This window comes from Pteropus vampyrus, unplaced genomic scaffold, assembly GCF_000151845.1.
Source record: "Pteropus vampyrus isolate Shadow unplaced genomic scaffold, Pvam_2.0 Scaffold19, whole genome shotgun sequence".
Classification (NCBI taxonomy): domain Eukaryota; kingdom Metazoa; phylum Chordata; class Mammalia; order Chiroptera; family Pteropodidae; genus Pteropus; species Pteropus vampyrus.
Window position 1 is genome coordinate 12960977 of NW_011888800.1, and position 26694 is coordinate 12987670.

General features: G+C 33.4%; 1 protein-coding gene and 1 pseudogene across 1 annotated transcript in view; one reads left to right on the forward strand and one right to left on the reverse strand.

Annotated features, from left to right (window-relative positions):
* Positions 1 to 26694, reverse strand: part of SECISBP2L (SECIS binding protein 2 like) — a 46897-nt gene that overhangs the window by 14964 nt on the left and 5239 nt on the right. Inside the window, exons 2-13 of the mRNA XM_011355081.2 lie at positions 21996 to 22174; positions 19773 to 20097; positions 18099 to 18234; positions 13870 to 14099; positions 13572 to 13596; positions 13109 to 13224; positions 7789 to 7923; positions 6277 to 6357; positions 5372 to 5539; positions 5077 to 5218; positions 1389 to 1558; positions 438 to 570 (exon numbers count right to left, since the gene is read on the reverse strand). Of these exons, the coding sequence (XP_011353383.1) occupies positions 438 to 570; positions 1389 to 1558; positions 5077 to 5218; positions 5372 to 5539; positions 6277 to 6357; positions 7789 to 7923; positions 13109 to 13224; positions 13572 to 13596; positions 13870 to 14099; positions 18099 to 18234; positions 19773 to 20097; positions 21996 to 22174 (1840 nt within the window). The remainder of the gene's footprint in view (positions 1 to 437; positions 571 to 1388; positions 1559 to 5076; positions 5219 to 5371; positions 5540 to 6276; positions 6358 to 7788; positions 7924 to 13108; positions 13225 to 13571; positions 13597 to 13869; positions 14100 to 18098; positions 18235 to 19772; positions 20098 to 21995; positions 22175 to 26694) is intronic.
* Positions 19102 to 19220, forward strand: LOC111736439 (annotated as a pseudogene).

A 26694-nucleotide genomic window follows, 5' to 3' on the forward strand; every position in this document is an offset into this window, starting at 1 on the left:
CTGGACTCTGCACTACAACAAGCTTTGCAATTCCCTACTGACGAGTCATATGTATTAATTATGTGAAAGCGAGAAAGAAAATTAAAACAACTCGAAAATTAGCCTGAGAAGAAAGAGGGCAAACGGTGTTCTAGATATAAAAGAAGACAAATGAAAAGAGCTGCAACAGTTAGAGGATGCACTGGTGAGATCATCATCATGAGGGTTTACCATAAATTCAGGATTTCGGTCTCAAAAATGCCATCGACCTATCATGTAACACACTGCCATCCCTCCTTTTAAATATCTCCCCACAGAATTATCTTCCAAAAAAACCACTTGCAAAAAGAAAGAAATTTAGATAAAATATAGAGCATATCCTCCAATTAGGAGAATAACTACCTATCAATTAAAATACTCTAACCATTCCATGAGAAGGGGGACAGGGGTGATCTTACCTTCCTGGGAAACAATCTCCTGTGGCAAATCATCAATAAAATCTAAGTGCATTTCTACTGGTTCCTCAGATCCCAAAAGATTGTGGTCCACAGTTAAACGGCCCTTCTTTTCCTCTCTTTCTTTCAAAATAACCTAAAAGTCATTACCAGTCTTTAATTACCGATCACTCTTTGTATGTACTGAATGATTAAAATGTTCACTATTACAAAGGTACAGCAATTCACATAAAAATGGACATGAGGATTTTGGTTGGCTACGTGTTTAGCTGGCTATGTGTTTTGCCCGCTAAACAGAAACTGATTGGCAAAAGGTAAATGTAATTTTATGCACTGAAGCTGAAGGACGTACAAAACCAAAATAACAAAATAAAGGGAGGTAATTATGCTATATAATACTACAGCTATAAAATATCTGCTACATCCTTTAAATTCTGGTTGACAAACCAGAGTTTCTCTGAAAATGGATAAAATAAAAGTTTCAAAACCAGGTCATATAGTTACATTAGATTTACATTTTGTAGTTTTCAACTATTTAGAGATGGATTATCTCATTCTGCTCCTCCTTACAACAATACTGAGTTAACACAAAGCAGATATTACCCCTGACTTACAAATGAAGATGAGGGTAAGGAAGGTTTGCTAAATAAAACTACATAATAAGTACTGAAATTAGTATTAGAATCTAAGGCTTCTGAATCCTAGGGCCCAATGTTTTTGGATGCTAACTTCTTAAGAATTCTTTCTACAATAGTTCATCCTCCAGGGCCTTACTCAATGCAGAAAGATAGTCATGATGCTGACGATATCCCCAAACCTGAATTAGCTAGTCGCTGTCTTTTTGCTGCCTAGTAACACTCTGCAATAATCTGTTGGCTAAAATGCTACAATTGCTTTTGCAAAATCTAAAGCCTTCTTTACCTTGTAAAATAAACATCCCGGATTTTGATTTACCTTTTTAAGTGCTGTGGGCCGTTTTAGTTTTGCAATTTCCTTCTCTTTTCCTTTTTTTGCTTTAGAGGAAGTAACATCCAAAGAATTAAAGGATGTCAAACAGGGCTGACTTTTGGTTAAAGGTTTTCTGTTAGTAGAGTCTTTAGTGTGAAAAGAAGCTGCAGTGACCACTAAAAACAAACAAGAACATTAGTTTTATTATTATGGCCAACTCCACATACTTTTAAATTTTCTAATAAATCTACAAAAATAAGAACATCTTCTAGAGGAAAAAGAGACATCAAATTGTTGGAGCAGTACACAGCTGTGCAGTGTCCCCTCAGACACAGCTTTCATCCATTTTTTTAGCCTCCATAAGATAAAGAAGACAAAAACCAATGCAATTAACTAATTTAGCAATCCAAGGTAGGGATATATAAATTATTGGTACTATTCTACCGCAAGCAACCCTCAAGCATGGCAATTCCTTGGAAGTGGTCTCCAATCAGAACCAGACTCCCTCTAAAATTTCAAAGCTCTACACCTCTCCTGATTTCTATTGAATCTTATATAAGAATCTCTCTTATTTGTAATCCATCACTTCTCTCCACATTTCAGTCTGTCAAGAATGATAATTTCCCCCCCTCGGCTGCAGTCTCAGTACTATTAAGCAATTCTTTTATGCCTGATTGATACTCTCATTCTCCAGTGGCTACCCCCAAATCCGTCAGCAGTCCCAAACCTCTAATCTCAATTTCACTCCAGCGGAAAAGCTTTTCTTGTTACTTCCCTGAGAAGATGCTATCCAATACAAATTTACAAGCCACCCGAGAAGAGGCAGCAGGCATCCTTACACCTGTCCACGGCTCACCAACCACCCCATTTCAGGATTAATTAAGTCCTTGAAGACCTTGTTCTATTCCTTCCCCCTTGCAGCGTTCAAGTTCCTCCTTAACACCCAGACTCTTTTTTTCCCTAACTCCCAAAGAGAAGATAAAATCTTTTCTATTTAAAAGAAAGGAAAAAAAAAAAAATCAATAAAACCCTTCCCTTGACTGCCTTCCCCTCAGCTAAGGTATCATTACTCCCCTTCTCTTCCTTGTTAAAATTATGAATAGTCTGCTTTTTCATCATCAATAATTCCCAGATCATTACAATCTGGCCTCCGCCCTATCCACTCTCTTGAAACTGCTCCTGTCAAGATCACATGTAACCTCGCCATTGTCAAATCTAATTCTCTGAGTCTTTCTTCTTTTTTTTTTTTTTTTTTTTTCAGTATTTGGTACCAAAGACCACATCCTCTTCCTCACAATTCTATCCTCGCCTTCTGTGACACTGCACTCTTCTGTTTTTTTCCTCAAACTTATTTTTCTAGTTTTTTTTTTCCTTTTATTCTTTAAATCTGAGCATTCCATAAGGCTTTACCCCTAAACATGTTTTTCCTAATTTGTCTTCCCCTCAACAATCTTACATATTTCCATAGCAACAACAATCATCTCTATCTGAAACTCACTGGCTTCTAACCTAAACTGCACATACATAACTATAAATTAAAGGAACCATCAGCATCTCCCTAACTAGCATTTCAAATACAACACAACCAGAGTCTGTTCTTTCCAATGAAATTCTTCTTCCATGACCCTTATTTTGTTAGGTATCATCACAGCCCTTACCACCACCACAATCTTTCAAGTCAGAGAGTTTAGAGTCATCTTTGACCTGTTTCCACATTCTATCAGTGGAAAAAGAAAAAAGAAAGAAGACAAAACTTTATTAATTTTTTACAATCTTCTCACATCTCTACCATCATCTCATCTTTTTGTTGGATTTCCCAAGAAAGCTGACGTCTTTACAACCAACGCTTTCCAATTTAAGTACTGGTGATAGGTTAGAGGTTAATTTCATTTCTGTAAAGAAGAATACTACTCTCCCTTCAAAGCCCAGTCAAACTGCTATCATGTATGAAGTCATTTGTGACATCCTCCACATATCTCCCTGTTGGCATAAATCATTCCCTCTTCTACAGGTTCATAAAACCATTGGTATCTTTCCTAAGGCACTATGTTATATTAGTTATTTGTGTATGTCTTTCTCCCCGACTAGAATATAAACTTCTTTCCACAGGTATATATCTTAATCATAGCTGTAATCTCACAGTTCTTGACACCATGCTTTGCATGGAATATTTATATTTGCATGTATTAACATTTGCTACATGAATCGAACTTGTAACAATAGTCATTTGAAGTATCACAGGTTAACAATCTCCTCCATAATAATTAGTCAACATTTATTGCATGATTATAACCCCGACACTCTGCTAAGCACTTTACACCTCATTTATTCCTCAAAATAATCCTGAAGCAGGTATTACTATCATTACCTCCATTTTAATGTGAGGAAATTGAAGCACAGGAAGATTAAATAACTTGTCAAGGAAACAGATGAAAGAACAGGATTCAAATTCAGGCAGCTCAACTCCAGAGTCCCTGTTTAGAGCCATTAGGCCATAATGCCTCCACAATACTGCTCCCAGTTCCATTCCCTAGAGTCCTTTACGCTTAGTGAGATGTTACTGCCACTTTCTCCACCTCAACAACATGCAATTCTAAAGCTTATTAGCAGGCATTCAATATTATTTTTACTAATAGTTACTCAAAGCTAAGTTTCAAACTGGATGGATTACTAACTATAGATTTAAACATTTTGCACATAAGATTAAAGTTATACACTATTACTCATCTTTTAATCTAAAAACAACAGACCCTTTACAAAAAAAAAAAAAAAAACCACCACAAAACAGAAAATGCAAACTTGCCTCTCAATATCAGTGCTTTTTGTTCAGTGCCTTTACCTTCTCTTTATTTTATTCCTTATCCTTTAAAACAGACTATCGAATGAAATGAAGAGACCACATCAGAACTGCTGAGCTCTAAATTTGACAGTTTGCTAAAATATAAATTACCGTTTCAGTAAAAAGCCAGATCCTTCTCCCCTCTCCCTTCTCCCTCTCCCTTTCACATGCACACACACATACGCACATATATGTTTGCTCAAAACACCTGTTTCCCACTTGGTTTTAGATTGGATAATGTAACAGCTCTAGAGACAAATTACTTATGGTTCTTAAACTTTTGAAGAAAAAAATTTGGTTGGTTCAAAATGTACACCAATTGACATTTGAACAGAGAAACTTGAAGGACCTGAGGGAACAATCTATATATTGTTATTTAAGGAAATAGAGGTCCAGGAAAAAGAAATAACAAGCACAAAGATACTGAGCTAGGAGCATGCTGGGTGTGTCTGTGGGACAGCGAGAGGGCTAACATGACTAGAACAGTGTGTGCCAGGAAAGAATGGCGATGAGGGATAAAAAGGTAACAGGATCAGCTAAGATATGGCCTTAGCAGGACTCTGGCTTTACTCCAAGTGACAAGAAAAGTTACTGGAGGGTTCTGAGCTGTGGAGGGATATAATCCAGCTTGTATTTAAAAATATAACTCCTTAAAATAAACTGGAGCTGGGGAAGGACAGTTTAACAGTTAGGAGGCTACTATAACGTAGCACAATGATGGGGGCTACTAGCGTAACAGGAGAGGAGCTGGTGAGCAGACTCTGGATTTATTTTACATTTATATAATTTAGATTAACAACATGCAAAGTATATTAGCAAAGCCAAAGAGCGAACTGCTCAGACCAACGACATCACCTGTACAGGGCAGAGGCCTGGTATTAGTAATTTGCCGCGCTTTCATCGCCTGCTGTTGTTTTTCCAGAGCTGCTAACATGTCCCCCAAATCTAGCTGCACAGGTGTCTTATTTTTTTTTCCTGCTGCCTTCGATAAAGCTTCCTGCAAGGTAAACAGGAAAACATTTATTTTTTGTTTTAGTATGAAAAGTGTGGCAATTTAAGATGATATATAATCAAATACAGTCACTCTTTCTGTCCATCCCCCTAAACGTACCAAGTAAATTATTACATTTGTTCATAAAAATGCATATACCTGTAATTTTTTTTGCTCCATACTTATTTCTGAATATTCTTGAGCCGTGGCAAGGGCCGCTGCTAAAGCCTTCTTCTTTTGACTTTTTGCACGTTTAGGAACTGAAGTTGTAATGGGAATTGGAGTCTGAACTATATTGATTGGTGAGTTTTCAGGTAAGTCATCCAACTATGATAACCAGAGAAAAACATTTATCAGTAATTCCATCAAAGTCGAATCATAAAGAAAGACAAAACAGAATGTGGGATGTTCTACTTCAGGGAGCCCCAATCCCTGGGCTGTGGACTGGTACTGGTCCTGGCCTGTTAGGAACCAGCACACCCAGCGGGAGGTAAGCGGTGGGTGAGCAGGTGAAGTTTCATCTATATTTGCAGCCACTCCCCAGTACTAGCATCACTGCCTCAGCTCCACCTCCGATCATCATGCATTAGATTCTCATAGGAGCACCCGTCCATGGGGCCAAAAAGATTGAGGACTACTGTTCTACAGTATAACTGGACTAAACTCTTCAAAGGATTCACTGTCATAAAGAAAAGAGTGAGACAGTGAGACCATTCTAGACTGGGAAATAATAGAGAAAACAGTTTAATGCAATAGGTGATGTTTGCACTCAGGCCTGAAAATAAAATAAAATAACTCTAAAATAAACTTCTATGACAACTGGTAAAGTTTCAGTATGAAGTATATATTGTGTGATGTCATTTAATTAATGCTATTTTCTTGTCTATATTGAAACTATGAATTTCAAATGAAAGTGTCTTTGTTCTAGCTATGCTGAAAAGAAATATTAAAGTACTAAATACACTGTTTCTTCTATACCAGGCTGTACCTATATATCTTTTCAACACAGCTATAGTTCAACAGATGTTCAAATATTTTGCTTATATTTTTAAAAAGTCACTTACTACTTTTGAAGAAAGTTTCTGTTGAATATTCTCATCTTTAGCTTTTCCATTCTCATTTAGTTCTCGAAATCCATCTTCATCCTAAAATAGTTTCACATTTTAAGTAAAAACAGAGTTCAAAGAAATAAACTCTTAAGAAAAAATTTTTATAATGCTAAAGAGTAATGTAAAATGGGGAAGTAGCTTTTATAGTTCTAATATTAAACTATTTAAAGTCAGTCTTAAAAAGGAAAGATCACTTCTCACATGCTAAAACACAGCTTATTTAATTGTTCAAAAATAATGGTATATACACACATCAATCCTTTGTATTACTGCATGCCCTGTTCAATTTTTATTAATAATTTATACCCTAAAAGAAAAGAAATTTAAAAAATGATTTTATCGCATTTCAGATAATTTGGAAAAAAGATTTTTAAAAAGATGGCTTAAAATGCATTTTGTTAATATAGTCCGCATCCTGCATTACTATACACACTGGTCAGTAAGATTAAAAGTTAAAAAAAAAAAAATCTTAATCGAAGTAATTTCTTAACCAATATCCTCCTTTACATCGAAAATTAAATCTAATATCTTTTACTCAATGTAATATGGAACCAATCATATGGGTAGTGCAAATAATAAATCTGCTACATGTACTGTTCTTAATAGAATAACTAAGATGCACTCTTGAGTCTTTTAGGTCAATTATTAAGATTATCTAATATATATCTCTAGCCTCTGGGCTCAAACACATTTTCCAGTTTAATCTCCATCTATTAACCTATTTTACAGAAACTATGATCCAACAAAAATGAGTTGCTCAAATTAGTTACCTAGAATGTTGTTCGCCATAGTGACACAAACAAATCCTACTCATCTTTGAAATCTATTCCAAATGTTATTCCTACTCAGTCCCAAATCCAAAGGAACTTGTCTCTCCTTTCAACTCCAACCTCACTCAAGAAAGTACTTAGGAGTATACATGTCTGCATTCCTCTACTACATAGCAACCTCCCTAAGGGTCATATGTTTACTCACCTTAATGCATCATTCAGACCACCTTACTTTACACATATAAACAGGCCTCTAACAAGAGTCAGTTAGATGAATAAACAGAAACACTGCAATTAGAACATAAACTTGCCTGCCTGTTAAAGAGTCTCCTGGCTAGCAGCACAAATTTAGACTGAACTATTCAAATCTGAAAAACTTGACAAATAGACTGAACAACAATAACAAAAACTATGGAAAAAGTTTTATACGAGGTGAAATCCATATAATACCAAGTTCTAACCTCTACATGTTACTTCAAAATGATGAATATTCATGACAAAAATGTATTAAAGTAAAACTAATAAAGACTAACTGTATATAACCAAGACAAAAATGAGTCGATACTTCTAATTTATGTACTAATAGTAGAGTCACATGTCTCAACATAAAAAGTACTTACCACAATGTAAGAAAATTAATTTCTTAATTTTTATAACATTTGTTATAACAGTTTACAAAAAGAGCTTAAAAAAATACCTCAAAATATAAAGACTCAGAATTTGAGTCGCCTCTATGAGAGTGACTGGGGTTTAACTGCTTATTATCTTGTCTCTTTTGCAAATTCTGTCTTCTTTCTGAGGAAGTACTATGTCCTCGGCATCTGAATCCAACCTAAGCAAACCCCAGGGCGGGTAGGGAAGAGAAAACATGTCTAATTACTTTTAAGTAAATGTTTTATTGAAGTTTAACATATTTAGAGAAAAGTATACAAAAGTATACAATGCAATAAATTTTCATAAAAGTGCATCATTTATCATAAAAGTTTAAAACTTTTAAGAAATAAGGTCATAGAAAAAGTATGAAAAGTAGTACTAGTGCATGTTACTTTACTACCCCATACACGAACATTTGTATCAGCTTTATTTGTAATAGCTAAAAACTGGAAACAATCCAGGTGTCTTTTACTGAGAGAAGAGTTAAACTCACTGTAATACATCTATACTATGAAAACGGTAGTTAGCCACAAAAAAAAGAATGAACTATTGAAATATCCAACAACCTGGATAAATCTCCAGAATTATGCAAGTGAAAGTCAATCAATCCTAAAAGGACTATATGAGTTCATTTATAAGACATTCTTGAAATGACAAAATGATAGCAAGGGGCAACATATTAGTGGATTTTAGGGGATTAAGGAGAGGCTGGAGGGGAAGAAAAGGAAGTGTGGTTATAAAAGGGCAATATGAGGGATCCAGTTCTGTATCTTGACTGTATCAATGTCAATATCTGAAATGTGTTATTCTATAATAGTTTTTGCAAGATGTTACTCTTGGGAGAAACTGCACATTACCTTTTTTATCAAACTATTATAAATTTTCCAAAATCTGTAGATTTTTAAAAAAAATCCTAATAGATTAAAAATTAAAAATCTTATTTCTAAGAAAATGGATTTAAGAGACTAAAATCTTCAGTCAATCACATAAATTATTATTAGCTTACTAACAAATTTATAAAATGTTTAATTGCCCTGGGACAAGAAAAAAACACATGAAGCATTTCAAGAATCTTAAGACAATTTAAGTTCTCCCTCTTCAGTACCCATTGCAGCTAATATGAAATGCCTCTCTGAACCAGAATGCTTAGAAGACGTGAAGTATGATCTTCACTATCAGTTACCCCAAAATTCTAAAAACAAACAAAACTTGAAGCAGACCTAGATGGAAGGTGCTGGTATATAGGCTCTGTACTTTGAAATAAAAAATATGCATGCAAAAGCCTGGAACCATCTAGCAATTCCCATGCTAAGCAACTGGTCTAAAAGATCTGCTGTTCAACAGAATTTTTGTACTCTTTTGGGAAATAGGCTGTATGACAGAACTCCAGGTCAAGAGGATAGTGACACAGCAAATTTAATTCTTCCTTAGAATATGCACTATGATGCCTGGGCTACTTCCTATAACCTATAAGCACCTGTTAAGAAATTAGATACTTTCTCAGATATCCAAGAATTTCTCGGTTTTAAATATTTACCTCATCTTAAAATAGGCTCATGAACATGAACAGAGAGATGGAAAAAGGAATACCTATGTGACGAACCAAATTTCAGTAAAATTGTAGAAAGCAACTACCTGATAGAATGTTCCCTGTAAAATTATTTCAACTTAATGTCTCTTTACAAATTTTCATAATAAACTATTTTTTAAATTGGCTCATGAAAATAAGTAAAACAAATGCAATTTGTAATTCACATAAACACTGAAATTAGTACTAATAATTAAGCCCCAAGGTAGGAATAAAAAGCAAGAGAATAACTCATGCGTATAACTCATTTTTTTGTATAGTCCTTACCCCCCAAAATAAGTGCAAACCTGTCCTCCTAACAGCATTACAATTACATAAAAAAGCCCTCTTGTAAACCAGTTAGTATATAAGCACCAATGTGGTTGTAAATACTAAACCAATTGAAAAAAAAAATGCAACTTGATTCTTACACTTGGAGACATAAAGTTCCAGAATTAAAGTAAAACCATCAAACTAATTGGTCCCAACAAAGTTCATGAAGACCAAACGTAAAAGTATTTCAATTACCTCCTGGAATAAATGACCTCATTGTTTTTTTAGTTCTTCTAAGAAAAAGAGTTTTGTTGCTAGAAAGTGCGCATACAAAACAGAACAAAGCAGAAACCACAACCTCAAATGTATATTAAGATTCTTAAATGGCTAACACAAAAGTAATACTAAAAGACTGAAGTTTTCATGCCCAATATACACGACAAAAAAGAAAAAGTACTAGGAATTGACATGAGGAATATATACAAATTTATTTTCAGAAAACTACAAAATACTTCTGAAGAACACAGAAGAATGACTCAAAAATAGGAAGACATACTGTTTTTTTACACAGAAAGATGCCACACATCATAAGGGTAATCCATTCTCCCTGAGTTGACAGATTAGTGATCAATGGAACAAAACAGAAGGTGCACAACAGATTTCAATATATATAAAAATAACTTAATAGGTGATAAAGGTGTTTATCTCAAATTAGTAAAGAGATGAATTTTTAAATAAACGGTGTTGGGAGATTTGGGTAGCCACCTGGAAAATATAAAGTAAGACCCATATCTCACACCATCCACCAGGACAAACTCCGAATGGAATAAAGATTTAAATGCAAAAAAATGAGACCATTAATACACTAGAGGAAAACAGCAAATTCTTTCATAACCCTGGAGTAGGGACATGGCTTGTCTAACTATGATTTAAAACCCAAAAGCCATTTTAAAAAGCAAAAACAAAGTCAAGGATATAATATATATTCTTATAAAAATAAATTTCTTAATGCTATTTAAAACATAAAGTAACTTATGCATGGTAATAATAATGAACAAAGTCAAAAATTAAAAGAAAAACCTAGCAAAATATTTACAACTGATATTACAGACTAAAGGCGCCCAAAATTTTTAAAGAACCTGATCAAAATAATTAGAAAAATGTACAAAAGATCAAGATACAGAAAATGAGTATAGGATATGATCAGACAAATTCACAGAAAAATACAATGGCCCTTAAACATATGAAAAGATGCTCAACTACATTGATACACATTTTAACCTAACTGGTGCAAATCTAAAATCCTAAAAACATGTGATTTCTTAGGCTATACAGAAATATCCACTCTCTACACTACTGTTGAGAATGTAAAACGGTACAATCTGGTGATATTTACCGAATAACAAAGATGACTTTATCTTTTCACCCAGCAGTCCCTTATTTAGAAATTTATTCTACTGATATACATACACACATTTCTAAATGACACTGTAGCATGTATAACAGCAAGTTTTCAAATGACTCAAGTGTCCATCACTAAAACTACACAAATCAATGATATATCCATATTCAATAGGAGTTGTTTTTTTTAAAAAGTAAGGAAGCCCTCTATGTAATAATACGGAAATGTCTCCAAGATACATTGTTAAGTGATGAAAGCAGAGCACAGAGTGGATAAAACATAAGATACATACTTGTATTTATCTATAATTATATGAAACTCTGGAAAAGTACGTAAGAAATTAGTCAAAGCAGAACAGATATAGGGCAAAGATAAAGGGAATAGGAGAAGACAAGGGGGGACGGGTGAAAATGAGATTTTGTATAACCCTTTTCATCTCTTTTATTTTTCAACCTATTCACAAAACAAAACCATTTTTAAAAAACTTAAGTTTTTAGACTCTCTCCATCATTTAAAATTAAAGTTTTATCAGAGTATAGAAAGAATCTGCCTTTTCAGATATTAAAACACTGGTAAAAATACTAAAAATCACTGCATAATACAGTAGTTAAAATAGCATGGTAAAGGTACAAATTTCTATTAACTGGAACAAAAACAGCCTAGAAAGAACATCTAAGACATAAGAAATCGACATCATTATGTTGTACCATGCATCAAAATCAATCTCAAATGGAAGTCTTGAAACATTACGATATAAAAAAGCAGAACATACAAGTGAATATTTGATTTCTAAAAGACTTTTAAACCTAAAAATAATCGTAAATTGCAAAAGGGGAAAATATTTTGACTTAAAAAAGATTCTGCACGTCAAAAATCAAACAAATACAAGCTTAAGAAAAGTATAACAAAGCATCGGAAGTAGAAAACAAACTGGCTCTAGTTCTTTTGGAATGAAAATACAAAATAAACAAAACTTAACATACTACATGTATTTTCATAATTTTCTTTTTTGCTGTTGTTCTTTTACCATTTCCCACCAGTTTTGAAGTAGAGAGAAAATGTTTTTCCATATAAGTGTTATTCTCTCTTCAGCAGGCTACTGATACCAAATAGTTAACAGCACTGAGGATGCAAACTTCGCAGGTCACACATTTACAATTTCAACATAAAATTTCATCACTTAACTGAACATTTTGTAGATTTTGTTTATCTAAACTATTCTTGTTTTGGTTCTTTTGTTTTTAATCAAATAAAGCTAGACTGCCTCACAAGCCTGCCACAAACAATTGATTTTTGCAGTAACCATAGGGAAGAGGGCATTATTCTGCTTGTTTTCCTGATACTTCATTTTAGAGAGGCAAAGGAACAGGCAAGTCTATTTAATCCGTTAGTAATTTACTCTTATTTCAGTTCTTCCACAGATCTATTCATATGACTTTAATTCCTTAACTAGATTTAAGGAATCCAGGAAGTCTATCTAAAAAGTTAAAAAGGAAAAATAATGAACCAATAAACAAGTGTCTGATTTCATAGACAACCAATGCAGGAAGACAGTTTGTGGAAGTCTGTGGCAGTATATAACTTACTCTGCTGTACTGCAGCTAGATCTTGCTCTCTAAGACCAGGCTGCCCAGACTGGCCACGCTACGGCAGGAGGCAGTCATCACTATGGCAGAGCAATAAGGAGAGTGTGGCTTGTGTTTATAGTCAAGTAAAATCACATGGACAAGACTGCAGTCCTGAAGTTCAAAGAATCAATATTTAAGGCATTAAAATGCTTTTAATTGTTTTATATAGATAAGTCTGCAGGTGAACCAGGATTGGAGGGTATTCTATTTTAAAATTATGAAATAGCCAAATATATTCCTTAAATATAGGAAAGTAGAAAATGGTACAAAATGCACCCATATATACACCACCTACTTTCAACATTTTTGCCATTTTGTTTCGTTACTTTAATAATTTTATTGGCTAAACCATTTGAAAGTTACAGATATATCTTACTTTTAAATAATTCAATATGAATCACAAAAATTAAGGACACTTCTCTTCAAAACCACTATATCATTTATAATACTTCATCTTACATTAACCAAATTTCTCCAACCTAATTCAAATTACCTGTGAATTATTTCTTTGTTCAGTCTGCCTTCCACCTCTGGAAAATGTCTGATTTTTTTCCATCCAAGGTTTTTTCTGAGTTGCCTGGCAAGTTACATTAGACCAATTTACACCACCTGTAACAACCGAGATTTAAAAATATATTCACTTATAAAAGATGCCAAAACCTATACTGCCCTCTAAATTCATGTACTGAAATTCAGTCACTATAAATGTAATAATGGAAATTATAAACTTTAAGTGGTATTCCAGTTCTTAGTAATACAGGTGTCATCTGCAGAATATCTCTGACTGGCATTTTCTCAAATTTTATCAGCAAAACTAAACTTTCAAATTAACTTAAATCTCTTCGGACTATTTCTAATTTTTTTCGCAGCATCAGTAAGCATGATGCTTAAAAGCAAAACTTTGACATGGACAAAGAACAGAGTATAGCAGAAATACTTAGCAGAAAAATAAGTACCTGCACATATAGATGATTCCACATGCTAAAAATAGAAACAAAAAAGACAATTATGCTCCACTTAGAAACACCATATGCCCTACAAAACATTTCATAAACTAGTCTAATATGAAGCACGCTTATTACAATCTTAGAAAAAATATTCTCCATAAATGAATATTTTTCATATTAGTACACAAAATATTTTGTAACCATCCTATTATAGAAATTACTAATGAAAACAGATACTCAAGTTTTAGCAGAGGACACAGAATAATACTGACACAGATGACTGATAAATCAAAGCAATGTTACATACATTCACGTTGCTAGAATCAGGATTTCGCAAAGCCCCTGCTATGGGCTGGTTGTTGCTGTGTTTGGGACTGCAGTAGCCACTATCACTGTCAATGTCGGCTTCACTAGCCCCTTGCTCACTAGAGGATTCAGCAGTAGGGTGGGATGCTCTTCTCCTCCTGCCTTTGGACTTCCAGAGCATTGTGGCAGAGCTCTCGGAGAGAGACTTGTTAGCGATGTCTGACGGGAAATCTCCAAGGCAAAGAAAGTGACAATTCTTTGTGAGAACCAAGTTGATAAATTCTTGTTATATTGTCATTAAGGGTCTAAGAAAATAAAGATATCTAACTTTGTAAACAGTGAAAACTTTTTGAAAAGAGCATCAAATGTAAGATATTTCTGACAAGTTGGTTTATAACACGTTTATTATAAAAAGAAAAAAAATCGGCACATAGTATATTAAAACCCCCATTACCTATTTAAGAAACAGAACACCACCAATCCTTTAAGTACACCGCACGTCCCCGCCCCGCCCCCATCGTTGCATCCTCTTCCCTCCTCTGGTAACCTCTATTCTGAATTCTGTTTATCATTCCCTCACTTTTAAAAATAGATGTACTACGAATTTTGGTATTCTTAAAATATAAATCATGTAATTTTGCATTTTTAACTTTATAAAAATTAAAACATACTTTTTCTGTGATTTACCTCCCACTCCACCACCCCCTCAACATTGATTCTGAGATTCTAATGCATATGGCTATAATTCATTAATGTCACTGGAATCTAGAATGCCTATATATGATTATACCATAATGTGTTTACCCTTTGTACCATGGATGACACACTTGGGTTGGTTTGGGACTGTACTATTGTTAAGAATAATACTGCTGTAAACATTCTTATACAGACATACATGAACATATATATGTGCACATGAAAGTTTCTCTAAGGTAAACAATGTTGAGGCCTTAGGAGATACATATATTCAACTTTACATGGTAATGCCAAATCCTTTGCAATGTTATAACAGTTTACCTTCCAACGACAGGATATAAATATCCCCACTGATCCACATATTCATCAAATATTTGATACTGTCTTCTAGGCTACAATTTTTGTTGACTGTTGGTGGGTATAAAGAGATGGCTCACTGTGAGTTTTAATTTGCATTTTCCTGTTTAATAATCAGATTAAGCATGTTTTCTGATGCTTTTAGCTATTAATGTTTTCCCTTCTGTGAAACACTTTTTGATTTTACTTTTGGATTGTCTGACTTCTGCCTATTTTTCCATTGAGTTATCTGTTTCTTATTTTTGTATTTCACGAATTGTAATCACAAGATATTAAAAAAAAGAACTCTCCTCCCATCCCAACAAATCATAAATTTTCCTTTATCCACATTTCTGCCCACACATAATTTTTATACAGCCTCAATATAATTTTAGCGTTGCACTGTTTAATACTGTGTATATGTTCTTCATAATTATAATGTAAGAAGGCTCATTCTTATTCCACTGAGTGGATGTCCTATACTTCTCTTGACTTGCCCTGTTACTGGACATTGGGAAGTTTTCAGTGTTTTTGTTGTGCATCTTTGACCAAACAGCCTCTTTTCTTTCTAGGGGGAGATTCTACTTAGAAACACAGGAGTGGGATAATTGGGTCAAAGGAAAAATTCCTATAGTTCTGCCAAATTGTTTCAGTGCCCTAGCACTGTGTTCCAGGGACCCTTAGGGCAAGGTGAGATCATTTTCTCATTGAGTCATATGAATGTTTTATATGTCCTCATACTAATCCTTTGTCAGTTATATGTATGGTAAAAATCTTTGCCAAGTTTGTAGCTTGTTCTTTCACTCGCTTTTGATAAACAGAAGTTTTATATTTTAGAAATAGTTCTCTCCCTACAGTCATAAAGACATCTGCCTTTATTTTCTTTTACATAGGATTTTCCCATTTAATTCCTTAATCCATCTTGAATAGATCTGCATGGGGTATAAGTTAGGGATCTGTAATGCTACCTCTGTCATTTTTCATATATGCATTTCCATATACAGGTGAGTCTGTTTCTGGACTCTGTTCTGTTTAATTTCTGTATATTATATTTTTGTATAAGAATACAGGAATTAGGAAGGCAAACAGGTCTTGATATTTAGAGAAAGAGTTCTTTTCCAGGGATATCTTGGCTTCTCAGACTAGTACTTCTTTATTTTAGAATTAGTTTGACTAGTTCCTCAAAAATTTCTATTGGAATTTTCATTGGAACTTCACTGAATCTAGAGACTAGTTCAGGGAAAAATGACATCTGTAACTTCAAATTATCCTACATGAACGTGATATTTAGATTTTTTTAAATGTCCTATTATAAAGTTATAGTTTTCTGTATAAATGTTTTGTACATTTTATATAAGGTTCACTGCCAGAAACTATTTTTGTTGCCATTGTAAATGGCATCTTTTCTTAAATTTTGTTTGTTGGTAGCACACTGTTACACAATTAACTTGTATATTATATCTACCCATTTTACTAAACTCTCACTAAATACAAGCTTGTGTCCAAGAATAAGCATCTATTACAAATTCCTTTAAACTATATAGCATTTCATTCTACCTGATTGATACCAATCCTCAGAAATTAAAAATTAAAGAATAAAAACAGACAGAATATACAATCCTCAGAATCTGAAAACAAACTAAAGAATAAGAATACTATAGAAAGTATAATCTACTCAAATTATACCTTTATCTTTTCCTTTTCTTATTCTTATACTTCAGAAGGCTGTCTTTGTGGTCATCATAATGAGCAAACTAAAGATAATTTTAAAAAGCAGTGCCAGGGTTGAAAGCATGTAGAAATGGGTCATTATGAGTAGGAACAACCAAAACAGAAAATTTTGTAATATATTACATTGATTTTTTTCCACAGTCACTTTAAGCCTTTGTCAAAGTAACTTAATCTCACTGCTTTATGCCCTAGAAACCACACAATGACTGTACTACCAGCAAGATTGTTTTTTAATTGATTCCCAGATCCTTTCTTGTTCCTAATGGATCTAAGCAATTATAAAAGGATAACTGAAATAGATATCCAAAAGAAAAGGTACAGACCAAACGAAAGAAAATATGTGTTTTAATTCATTTTTAAGCCAGACTATATCTGAGTGGAGATTGTAGAAGGGTAAAGAGCAAATGACCTTTAAACAGATTTAATTTGTGGCCTTTGATCATAAACAAGGATTTACTAGTATCGATGACAATGGGTGAAAGGAGACAGACATCCACTCTACAGCCATTAGGCTACAATCAGAGATATATATTGCAATTTCATGATATAAATGGGAAATAGCTGGAATATTAAAAGACAATTTATTCTTATCTATTATCAGGATGAAGCTTTTTTATTTAATGCTTATACTGTCCTCTAAAAAACTTTGACAAAATTATATCTGACTAGTCGAAAATTTGTACCTGTTTGACAGGATATAGGTGTTGCTTATAGGTTTGGTTGTTCTATGCTAAAATATGGCACAGAAAACTTGCTAAATTCTTTCTATAAAAGTATCATAAGATGTTAGGATGTTTTATAAAGGGTTTTAATCTAGTTATAAAAACGTACAATTATGATTTCCACCAAAATGAATCCCTCATATTTCTACAATGTCTGCAAAATTCCATCTCTGATCTCTTTTTATTTTTCCCTTCTTTAATTCCTAACCCCCCACCCCACTTCCACTCCTAACCTAGGGATGTTGCCATCTCCCCTTAAGAACTGGATCCTGAAGGCGGGGCATCTCCTCCCATGCGCTCGGGGTGCGTACCCAGGGCCTGGCACACGCCCCCCACCCCACCCCCCGTGCACTTGGGGGACGTGGCACACCTGGGGGCCCAGTGCACCCAGGGTATGGTCCGTAGCTTCACCTGGGGCGCGAACCCAGGACCTTCTGCGTGTAAAGCAGATGTGCTAACCACTACACTATAGAGCCACCCTCCATCTCTGATTTCTGAACTGTTCTACTACTTCATAAAGAAACCTCACACCCTGCTCAAAATTGTACATAAGCCAGTAAGTTGAAAGAACATCAAGGAGATGGACTGTATCATCCTTCCTAGAGAATTTTCACAAAGTGGCAGGATAAATGGAAGGGTAAAAATTTGAATCGTGAAAAGCGGCATAGTCTGCAGTTATAAAGTCAATGCATGACCACAGATAAAAATCAGTGATGTGTGTTATACATAAGAACACTTGCCTTACCAGTTTGCTGTGAAGCATCTACCAGAAGCACAATTTTTGATCGATTATCAGGACCCGCTGCATTTGTCTCTTTCTGAGTAGCTACATTTTTCAATAGTGGCCTTTTGCTTTTTATATGCTGTTGTAAAAGCTGTTGCTGATTTAAGTAAAAAAAAAAAAAAAGTTAAGATTCTACTCAATGCACTGATTATAAAATACACATCCACTATAAAATACAAATAAATGTATGCTCCAAATTAGTGGCTCTCAATTCATAGGGAAACAGGGTTACTGTATTAGGATTTCATGAAATTATCTGTAGCCAATCATAATAGGCTAAATAAGGTATTAAACACTCATTTATACATTATTTTTCAAATAATCATTAACACTATCGTAATTAATAAAATATGAATTTTCATTGTTCCTTGTATTTTTAAATTTCTTAATAATAAATAATAGGAGTAAAATGTCAGAAGGGGATGTAAGTTTTTATTTAAAAGGGTAATAAAAAGGGTGGTAACTTATCCAAAGGCTAAACTATGATAGCAAGGAAGTAAAAAAGAAATTTCTGCTTTAGAGTTTACAAAAGAATATATAAAACAGCTAATCCTTTCCTTCATTTTTAAAAAATATAAGCATTCATCACTTAATAGCAATTTACATAATAAAACTCTGAATTTAACTTCCTAAATTCAACTGCACTCTGAGAATGTTTCAACATCTGAAAGTTATATACTATTATCTTATTTCCAATACTTACTTCTTTTCATTCTCAGAGGTCCCAAAAGGATTTCCCTTGACCAACAGTGTTCCCATGAATGAAGACTAAAAGATTTTCAAAGCAATATCTGCTGCTTGTTTGTATTTGAATTTGTAAAAAGCATACCACAAGACAGCCAAGACTTTCCACTGAAAATCTGGGCTAATGGAATCGAGGAAAGCAGCAACTCCTTGATGATACAGTTGTAACATATACCTAAGAAGTCACTCTGCCTTCTATTAGCTCAAAAGAACTGAGGAAGCCTATGGTCATGCCACCCTGAACAAGCCCGATCCTGTCTGATCTCGGAAGCTAAGCAGGGTCAGGCCTGGTTAGTACTTGGTTAGGAGACTACCTAGGAAGACCAGGTGCCATAGGCGTAAAAAAATAAGAGATTGTAAACTGACAAGGTCCTTGCAATCTGTGAGGTCAACCAAGGGTTGCCTCGCCTAAAAAAAAAAAAAAAATCCACAGGATAGAAGCAATGTAGTTGAAGGGATATAATTAATCACAAATGTTCTATTCCATAATATCTCTTGCTGGTTTCAGAAGACTGAAATAGCCGAAAGTGTATTAGCCATTCCACACTGCTAGCACAGGATCCAAACTGACCACTTAGTAATACTGGTGTCAATATGCAATTTTTATCACTAAATTAAAATAATTTGGAAATATTTGTTCATCACATTTATATAAAACTCTCTGAAAGAACCTGAAGATAACTGTAAATCCTATCACCAATTAACAATGAATAAAAAAATAGAAAACATTATTTTATAAATGCTATACCCTTAACTATTTTATGATAGTGAACAAATGTTTTATAGTTAAGTTCAGTATTAAAGGCTAATCAATACAAGTAACAAAGTACTGATGCTATTACTAACAAAAGAAACATCAAACATAAAAGCCAACCAAAACCAGTCACTTACTTTTGGTACCACTGGTCCCCTGTTACTATTTCTGCTTCGATGACTGGACAATGGGAAAACCTGTCCGAGCTGATTTGGACGCTCAGTGCATTCTGTGGTTATAGTATTTACAGTATTTGCAGCCTGAAAAGTGTTGGAGTAAGGTGTAGGAAAAGGATGATAGAAGCCCATCACTTGGGCACATGGTGCTGGCATCAGCTGATAATATGCATACTCTGTAGAAACAGGTGGCTGAGCAGATATAATGGGGTAGGCAAGGTATGGTCCAGCAGGATTTGGATTAGGCTGTTGCCATCGTATATCACTGCTATATAATGGAAACTGTCTGTAAAACCAAATTAAAAAAGAACAAATCCATTGACAATTCTAAAAGTAATGCCAAAGCAAAATCTCTTCTCATTTTAAAAAAAGAAAAAACACTACAGAACAGTAGCTTTGCAATAATTCTGGAAAAGGAGATAAAATTATCATCTTATAAATTTCTTTGCCAAAGAATTATTATGTACGTGTAATAATAATTTAAATGACAGTATAAAGGAATTCAACCTGATAGTTTTACTCCATTCCAAAAATTTTAAAGTACACATCATTCTTATTTGTAACTCTCTCCTAACAGTTAAACACCTAGCTGCTGGATCTGTAAACAGTCCAAAGTTCCCATCCAATGCTAATAACTATGACAGCCTTCTGCAAAGAGCAGGGTGAGGTGATCATTGTGTAAGGTGATCATTAGAATAAGTGATCTGATTCCTCCGCCTCTCATTCTTCAGTTCAGTCCCAGGGCCTCCTACTCCTCTCCCATATTCCCCTAACCCCTTGGCCAAGTCCAGCTCCTTTCTTGGCTCCCCCTCCTTGGCAATGGAAGCAGGCTCCAGGTCGAAGGGAAAGAAGAGAGGAAAAAGGCAAGCCTGTCCACTGCCATCTTATTCTTAGCATTAGAGCTTCTTCTAGTGCAGTTTCTATAAAGCACCAGTCCTCCTGTCTCAGCAGTCTTCTTCACAGGTCATTGTTGACGAATGAGAAGTAATAGGGAACTGAAGCACAGAACTTTTTCTCACTACTCCCATGACAAAGCAAAAAAGAAAAATGTTCACTGTCATAATTCTAAAAAGATTTTGAAATAATTTGCTGGTTAGCTTACTCATGAATTCTCAAAAGATTATTTGGTAAGCTAAGAAAAATTGAATTTACCATACTATAAACCTGGTCATTTTGTCAAATACGAAAATAGTATTATTAAAGTTAATTGACAAATCACTTTGAACATAATCCATATAGGTCAAAGATTTTTAATATAATGTAAAAGAGAAGGATCCCTAAACTTCTACTATTTGTCCAGTTCCTCTGGGCTTCAGATTATTAACATGAATATTTAATTTCTGAGATAGTTGTTTAGTAGTCTCATACCTCATCCATCCAGAATTTCTCAAAGAATGTGCCTTGGCACACTAGTAATGCCACAATGGGTTACAGATATGTAGAAATATTGATTGCTTTAGCCCTAAGGGGTTATAGGGCAGAGGCTAGGGCCCAGCTGCCTCATCAATTTATTCCGCAGTGCTAAAGTACAACTTTCTGTGTGTGATATAATTTGAAAGAGTCTAAAGTTATTTTTATATAGCAATAAAATGAACTACATCAATGAAGTGTTAATCATTCAATCTTAGCAGAGATAGAAAGGCTATCGTGACTATCACAAGTTACACCCTAGCAGTTACTAGGTCAAATGTTAACTGAATTGCAAGCATTTTGCTAAATCACCCTGTGACTATAGCACAGAAGCTAAATTTAAACTACAATCAGTGTCTAGAGTATCTGCTAACTAACCATAAAAGCTTCAAAGTTAAGGACGCCCCCTTGGTATTTTTTTTCTCAAGTCAGCCTCTCTTGGTAGTTATGACTAGATGCCTAACCACAAAAAAAGGATTTCTGTTTACTGCTTTCTGAGAATTCATTCCTCCATTTAAGTCAATTTATTTGAAACAAATTTCAATTACTTATTATAAGAGATATATCCAACGAACTCCATATCCTCTCAGAAAGAATGAGAAAATAATCCATGTTAATAATCTTCAAAATCCCACATTTGGTTTTATTTACTCCTCTTAAAAAGAAAAATGGTTAATGTTTAAAAGTTACAAAAGGAAAAAATTTAGTGTGCCTTGCCAACTTCTGTATTTCCTTAACCCCTCCTCCCGCTAAAAACAGTAATAAACAAATTACCTATTAGACTGGTTTTCCTGCACAAATGGATAACAAGTAATCAAGTAGCTGGGAATTGGAGTTGGTTCTACACCAGAAACATTTCCATTATCATTTGGGAGTGCCATAGGGATCATAAATGCATCCGGATTCTTCTTTTGGGGAATAAATGGCTCTACCTCAGCAGATAGCTTGACATTCTTCAAAGAGAAAGTGAAACACATTATTACAAAGGAGCAAAAAACTTAAATAATGTAAGTTCACACTTTAACAATAAAAGACTCAGTTTTTACAAATAGTAATTAAGTCTCTCCTTAGTATTCACAAAACATCCAAACAGCAATGGCAAACTAAAATAATCAATTATGATTAAGTTATTAAGACAAAGCCCTTAAATAAAATAGGGAATAACTTATCTAAGGTTACTACATTTCAATGAAACATCTCTTATGTAATCGAAGCTGTTAAAACAATCAGGAGTACAAGGAAATCATACCTCAGAGTCCAAAAATAAAGCTGGTAGTAAGAAATCTAGTTCTTAAGACATAATGTGTTTTTAACTAATTTTGTTAGGGGGAAAAAATCATTCAACAGTTCTGAAGGATAATTATATTTGAATAGCTAAAAAAAAAAAAAAAGTTTTTCTGCCTATTTCAGGATATTAGATTAGTATGGTTAAATTAAAAAGAAGGAAAATGTCTAAGATAAATTTAAAAAACAACATAAAAAGGTGAAGAAACTTCTCATTCACAATTAAACTGAGAAAAAAAATGAGTACTTCAGTTTCCCAGTAGACAAGCTGAGCAAACTAATCTAGACGATGTACTCCATTTTAGCCTATTTTGTATCTTTTCTTATAATAAATCTATAGAGATTTAAAAGACATATTAAAAATACTTAACTAGTTAAGGATACACAAGTGAGTGACAAAACTATAAAGAAAATAAGATCCATAAAAGTCAAGATAGGAATTACTCTTAGGGAAGAGGGAGTTGTGATTTGGAGGGGACACCTGGAGAGCTTCTGGTGTGCTTGGCAAAATTCTGTATCCTAGCTTTGATGATACCTACAAGGTATTCACCTTATAATAATTCATTTAGTTGTACATTGGTTTCATGCAGTTTTTTTCTGTATTTAACAACAAATTTTTAAAATTTAATTATAAAAAGAATAAACCTATAGGCACATTCTGAAAATGTTAAAAACCAAATAAATATTACAATATCAAAAGATACTAAATACTTCTTTATAAAACCAGTTAAGTGAAATGCAATCCAATGTTTCGACCACTCAAAGCAACAATCCTAACCAGAACTTTTACCCAACAAACACACACGAGTGGAATTAATTAGGAGTTCTTACCAAAGCACAGTTCTCAGAATAAATTTTAGGCATGTTTCTCACAAAAGTAATCGTAACAAATCCAAGAAAATCTAAAGAGGAAACCTGACGTGCTCAATATGTAGCCTTATTCAGAAAAACAGATTCCAGTGTAAATATTCGGATATGCTTATAAAAAGGGAGGGACAAGAAATTTGAACCATATATCAGTATTAATTCAATATCCTTCCTTCCTATGTGATTTACCTTTGAAATCTCTTTTTGTGCTATTAACCAAATCTGAAATAGATCTAGTAACTGCACTTAAAAACATCTGTGAACTGAACCTGGTTTCTTGAATTTCAACACAGGGGGCAAAAACTCTTTCAAATGCTAACAGAATAAATCAGGAATTTCCACTGTGGTAATCATTATAACTAAAATCTTATTTATTTATAAAGTATAAAATAGCAACTTAATGTTTCTCCGATTAGAAGGAAAAAAAAAACCCTGATTTTCAATAATAATGGAAACTTAGTTTATATAGTTCATACATATACATAACAAAAAGGAAAAATTAAATCACATTTTTATAAATAAGAGAATTTAAAAATAACTTTTCCTGACACACACCCCCCCAAAATAATACCAACTTATAAACTGCTTTAGTAACAACAAAATCAAATTCTTGCTCAAGTCAAAAGCTGCAACAAGTTATCTAGTTTCATCTGTACTTTTTAAAAGTTTTATGAACTTAGGCAAGCCACTGTTCAAAAACCATCACCCATAATTTATAATTAATGTCTGCACATATACATAGTACATATCCTTAAATATTAAAGTTTATACTGGTTTCTATTCAAAGTGCAATTCTAGGTATCTGAGTTCAACAATAAAATTCACAAACACTGAAATGATCCTTTGTGTTTAGCAAAAAAGAGAAGCTGCTATCGTCAACAGCTGTACAAACAGAAGATGTCACTAGTAGGAACACACTGGCAACTTTCTCCTATAGTTACAACTCTGTATGGTTTTTAAAGCTGTTTACTGTGACTTTGAGGACTTCAGTTCTGTACATCTAAATGCAGCATCTGTTGTTCTCAGGCCTGAAAGGTAATGTTAAGATCCCAAATTATTCTTGATATTCGCATAATAAAGCTCATACACATAATATGTTGGGTAAGCAACACATTCTAGCAATATTTCAATTATATTAGTAGAGAAATCAAAGAAAAATGTCTTATGTAGTAGAGAACAAAATGTTATGAAAAAATTAGACCCGTTTCTTCATATGATAATATTCTTCAGTTTTAACTTCTATCTTCAGTGTCTCTACCTTTGCCAAGATATACTTTTCAGAAATTAGAAATTTTATAGCAAGGAGCTGTCTCTTTAAAGAAACTAATAATATAGAATAAGTCTAAACTACAAAGAAGTTCCTGTACTATTTGCTTAAAAAAAAAACTACGTAGTAAAATTATCGTTATATTTCAGAAATTATTTCAGAATTTTCCAAATTAATGAACCATCATAATCCCAGAAACCTGTATTTGAAAAAGTTACGCATTTTAAATTTTGCATATATTAAAACAAATGTGAACACTTCTTTGATGTGAATAATCTAGAAAACACAATTTATTCAAACATGAAAATAAAATTCTCATTTAAAATAGTTTATTAAACAAATGTATTCAGATCAGCGAGAGCCTATGCAATTCAATAAATATGTGTTAAGTACATCTTCTGGAAAGAGCACAGTACAGACAGGTTTAGAGAAAACGGGCAAACATTACCACAAAGCACACATCAGCAGGAAGTATACATTAAATTCCTTCAAGAGAGAACCTCCAGAAGAGTGCAAATAATTTTCCCAGATTAAGCAACAGAAAAATGACACCCACATAAAATCAAGAGTGAACTAGAACATAAGGCTCTCTCCCAGTGAAATTTCACTATGTACCACACACCTACAGAAAAAATATGATCATGGAAACCCTCCACATTCTTCTTATGTTAAGGTAAAATATGATATATCAATCATTAAGATATTTTATGGCCAAAGATAAAAATAAATGTCTTCTGAATAAAAAAAAAATTTTTTTAATGCTTAAGAGATACCTGTTGGCTGTATTGTGTTCTGATTGGAATGGCTTATACCAAAAGTAAACCACTTGCCAAAAGAAACTGCAGTAGTTATACATACAAGTTTTGCAAGACTTCAGAAAATATTGAGGGGAAAAAAAATCAAAGCATTTAACTTAGACGCTATCTACTTGCTTTGCTATCCACATTTTCGCCTTTTCTTAAAATAGACTGCATCCAATCCTGTTAAAATCTGATGGTACTTTTCTAAAAACCAGTTTACTAAATTTAATACTAGTTTTTGGAGTATCTAATCTATTAATTTGCTTAATTTTTATTTTCCTTTAAAAATGTTAAACCATGAAAGAATTTCTGACTACGCTTTTGCCTCAGAGTACAGCTTCAGCCACATCCCATAGGTTTTTCACATGCAGAAGGTTATTACTTTTTCAATAACCTATAATTCTACTTTTTTTACTTCCTATTTCAGGGCTTAGGGAAAAATGCTTTTTAAAATTGTTAAATGGTATTTTCACTAAATGAGTACTTTTACTTTCTTTTTTATTATAAAAGTATTATTTTTAAAATCTGTTAAGTCAGATCACTAACATATCCATAAAGGCAACCTATAAGTATGACATATTACATGTTATAGTAACTTATTTTGAATATCTTTAGTTTGCAGTGCTGATATTATTTGAAGTTTATAAATTATTTAAAGGAAAAAATTATAAGCCAGATAATTCTGTACATTTATTGGTGAACAGCACTTTGCATGAAGTAGTATATATTTGTTACACATTTCCTTTTCTAAGAATTAAAGATGTCAGTGATCAGTAATTTTGTAAATTCTTTTAAAAGAACCTATCTAATGTTAAGGTTCTAAAAATTAAGCCAATGTTTAAATCATTTGATAATATAAAAGAGACTGCAAACCTCAACTATTCTATCACTTCTAAGGCCACTGTTTAAAAATTCTCAAACATTGTCCTAAATTTCCTAAAAATAGAAACACTAAAGCCTTTATAAACCAAATGAATGCCATGATTTATTCTTCACATCCCTTTAGATCAGCTTTTTTTTTTTAAGAACAAAAAAAAGCATTATACTAGTAATATCTGTTCTTATAACATCTAACTCTAGCAAGTAAAATTAAGCTACTTGTTTTAATACAGTCTTGTTAAGAGAATACCCCTGAGATTTTCTTCTGGTTATAACACTCTTTCACATAGTCATTATTACAATTAAGACTACTATTAAGCATGTATTCCCAGTAACTTACTTTTATAAATCTTGATCAAATATACAGTTTATCCTT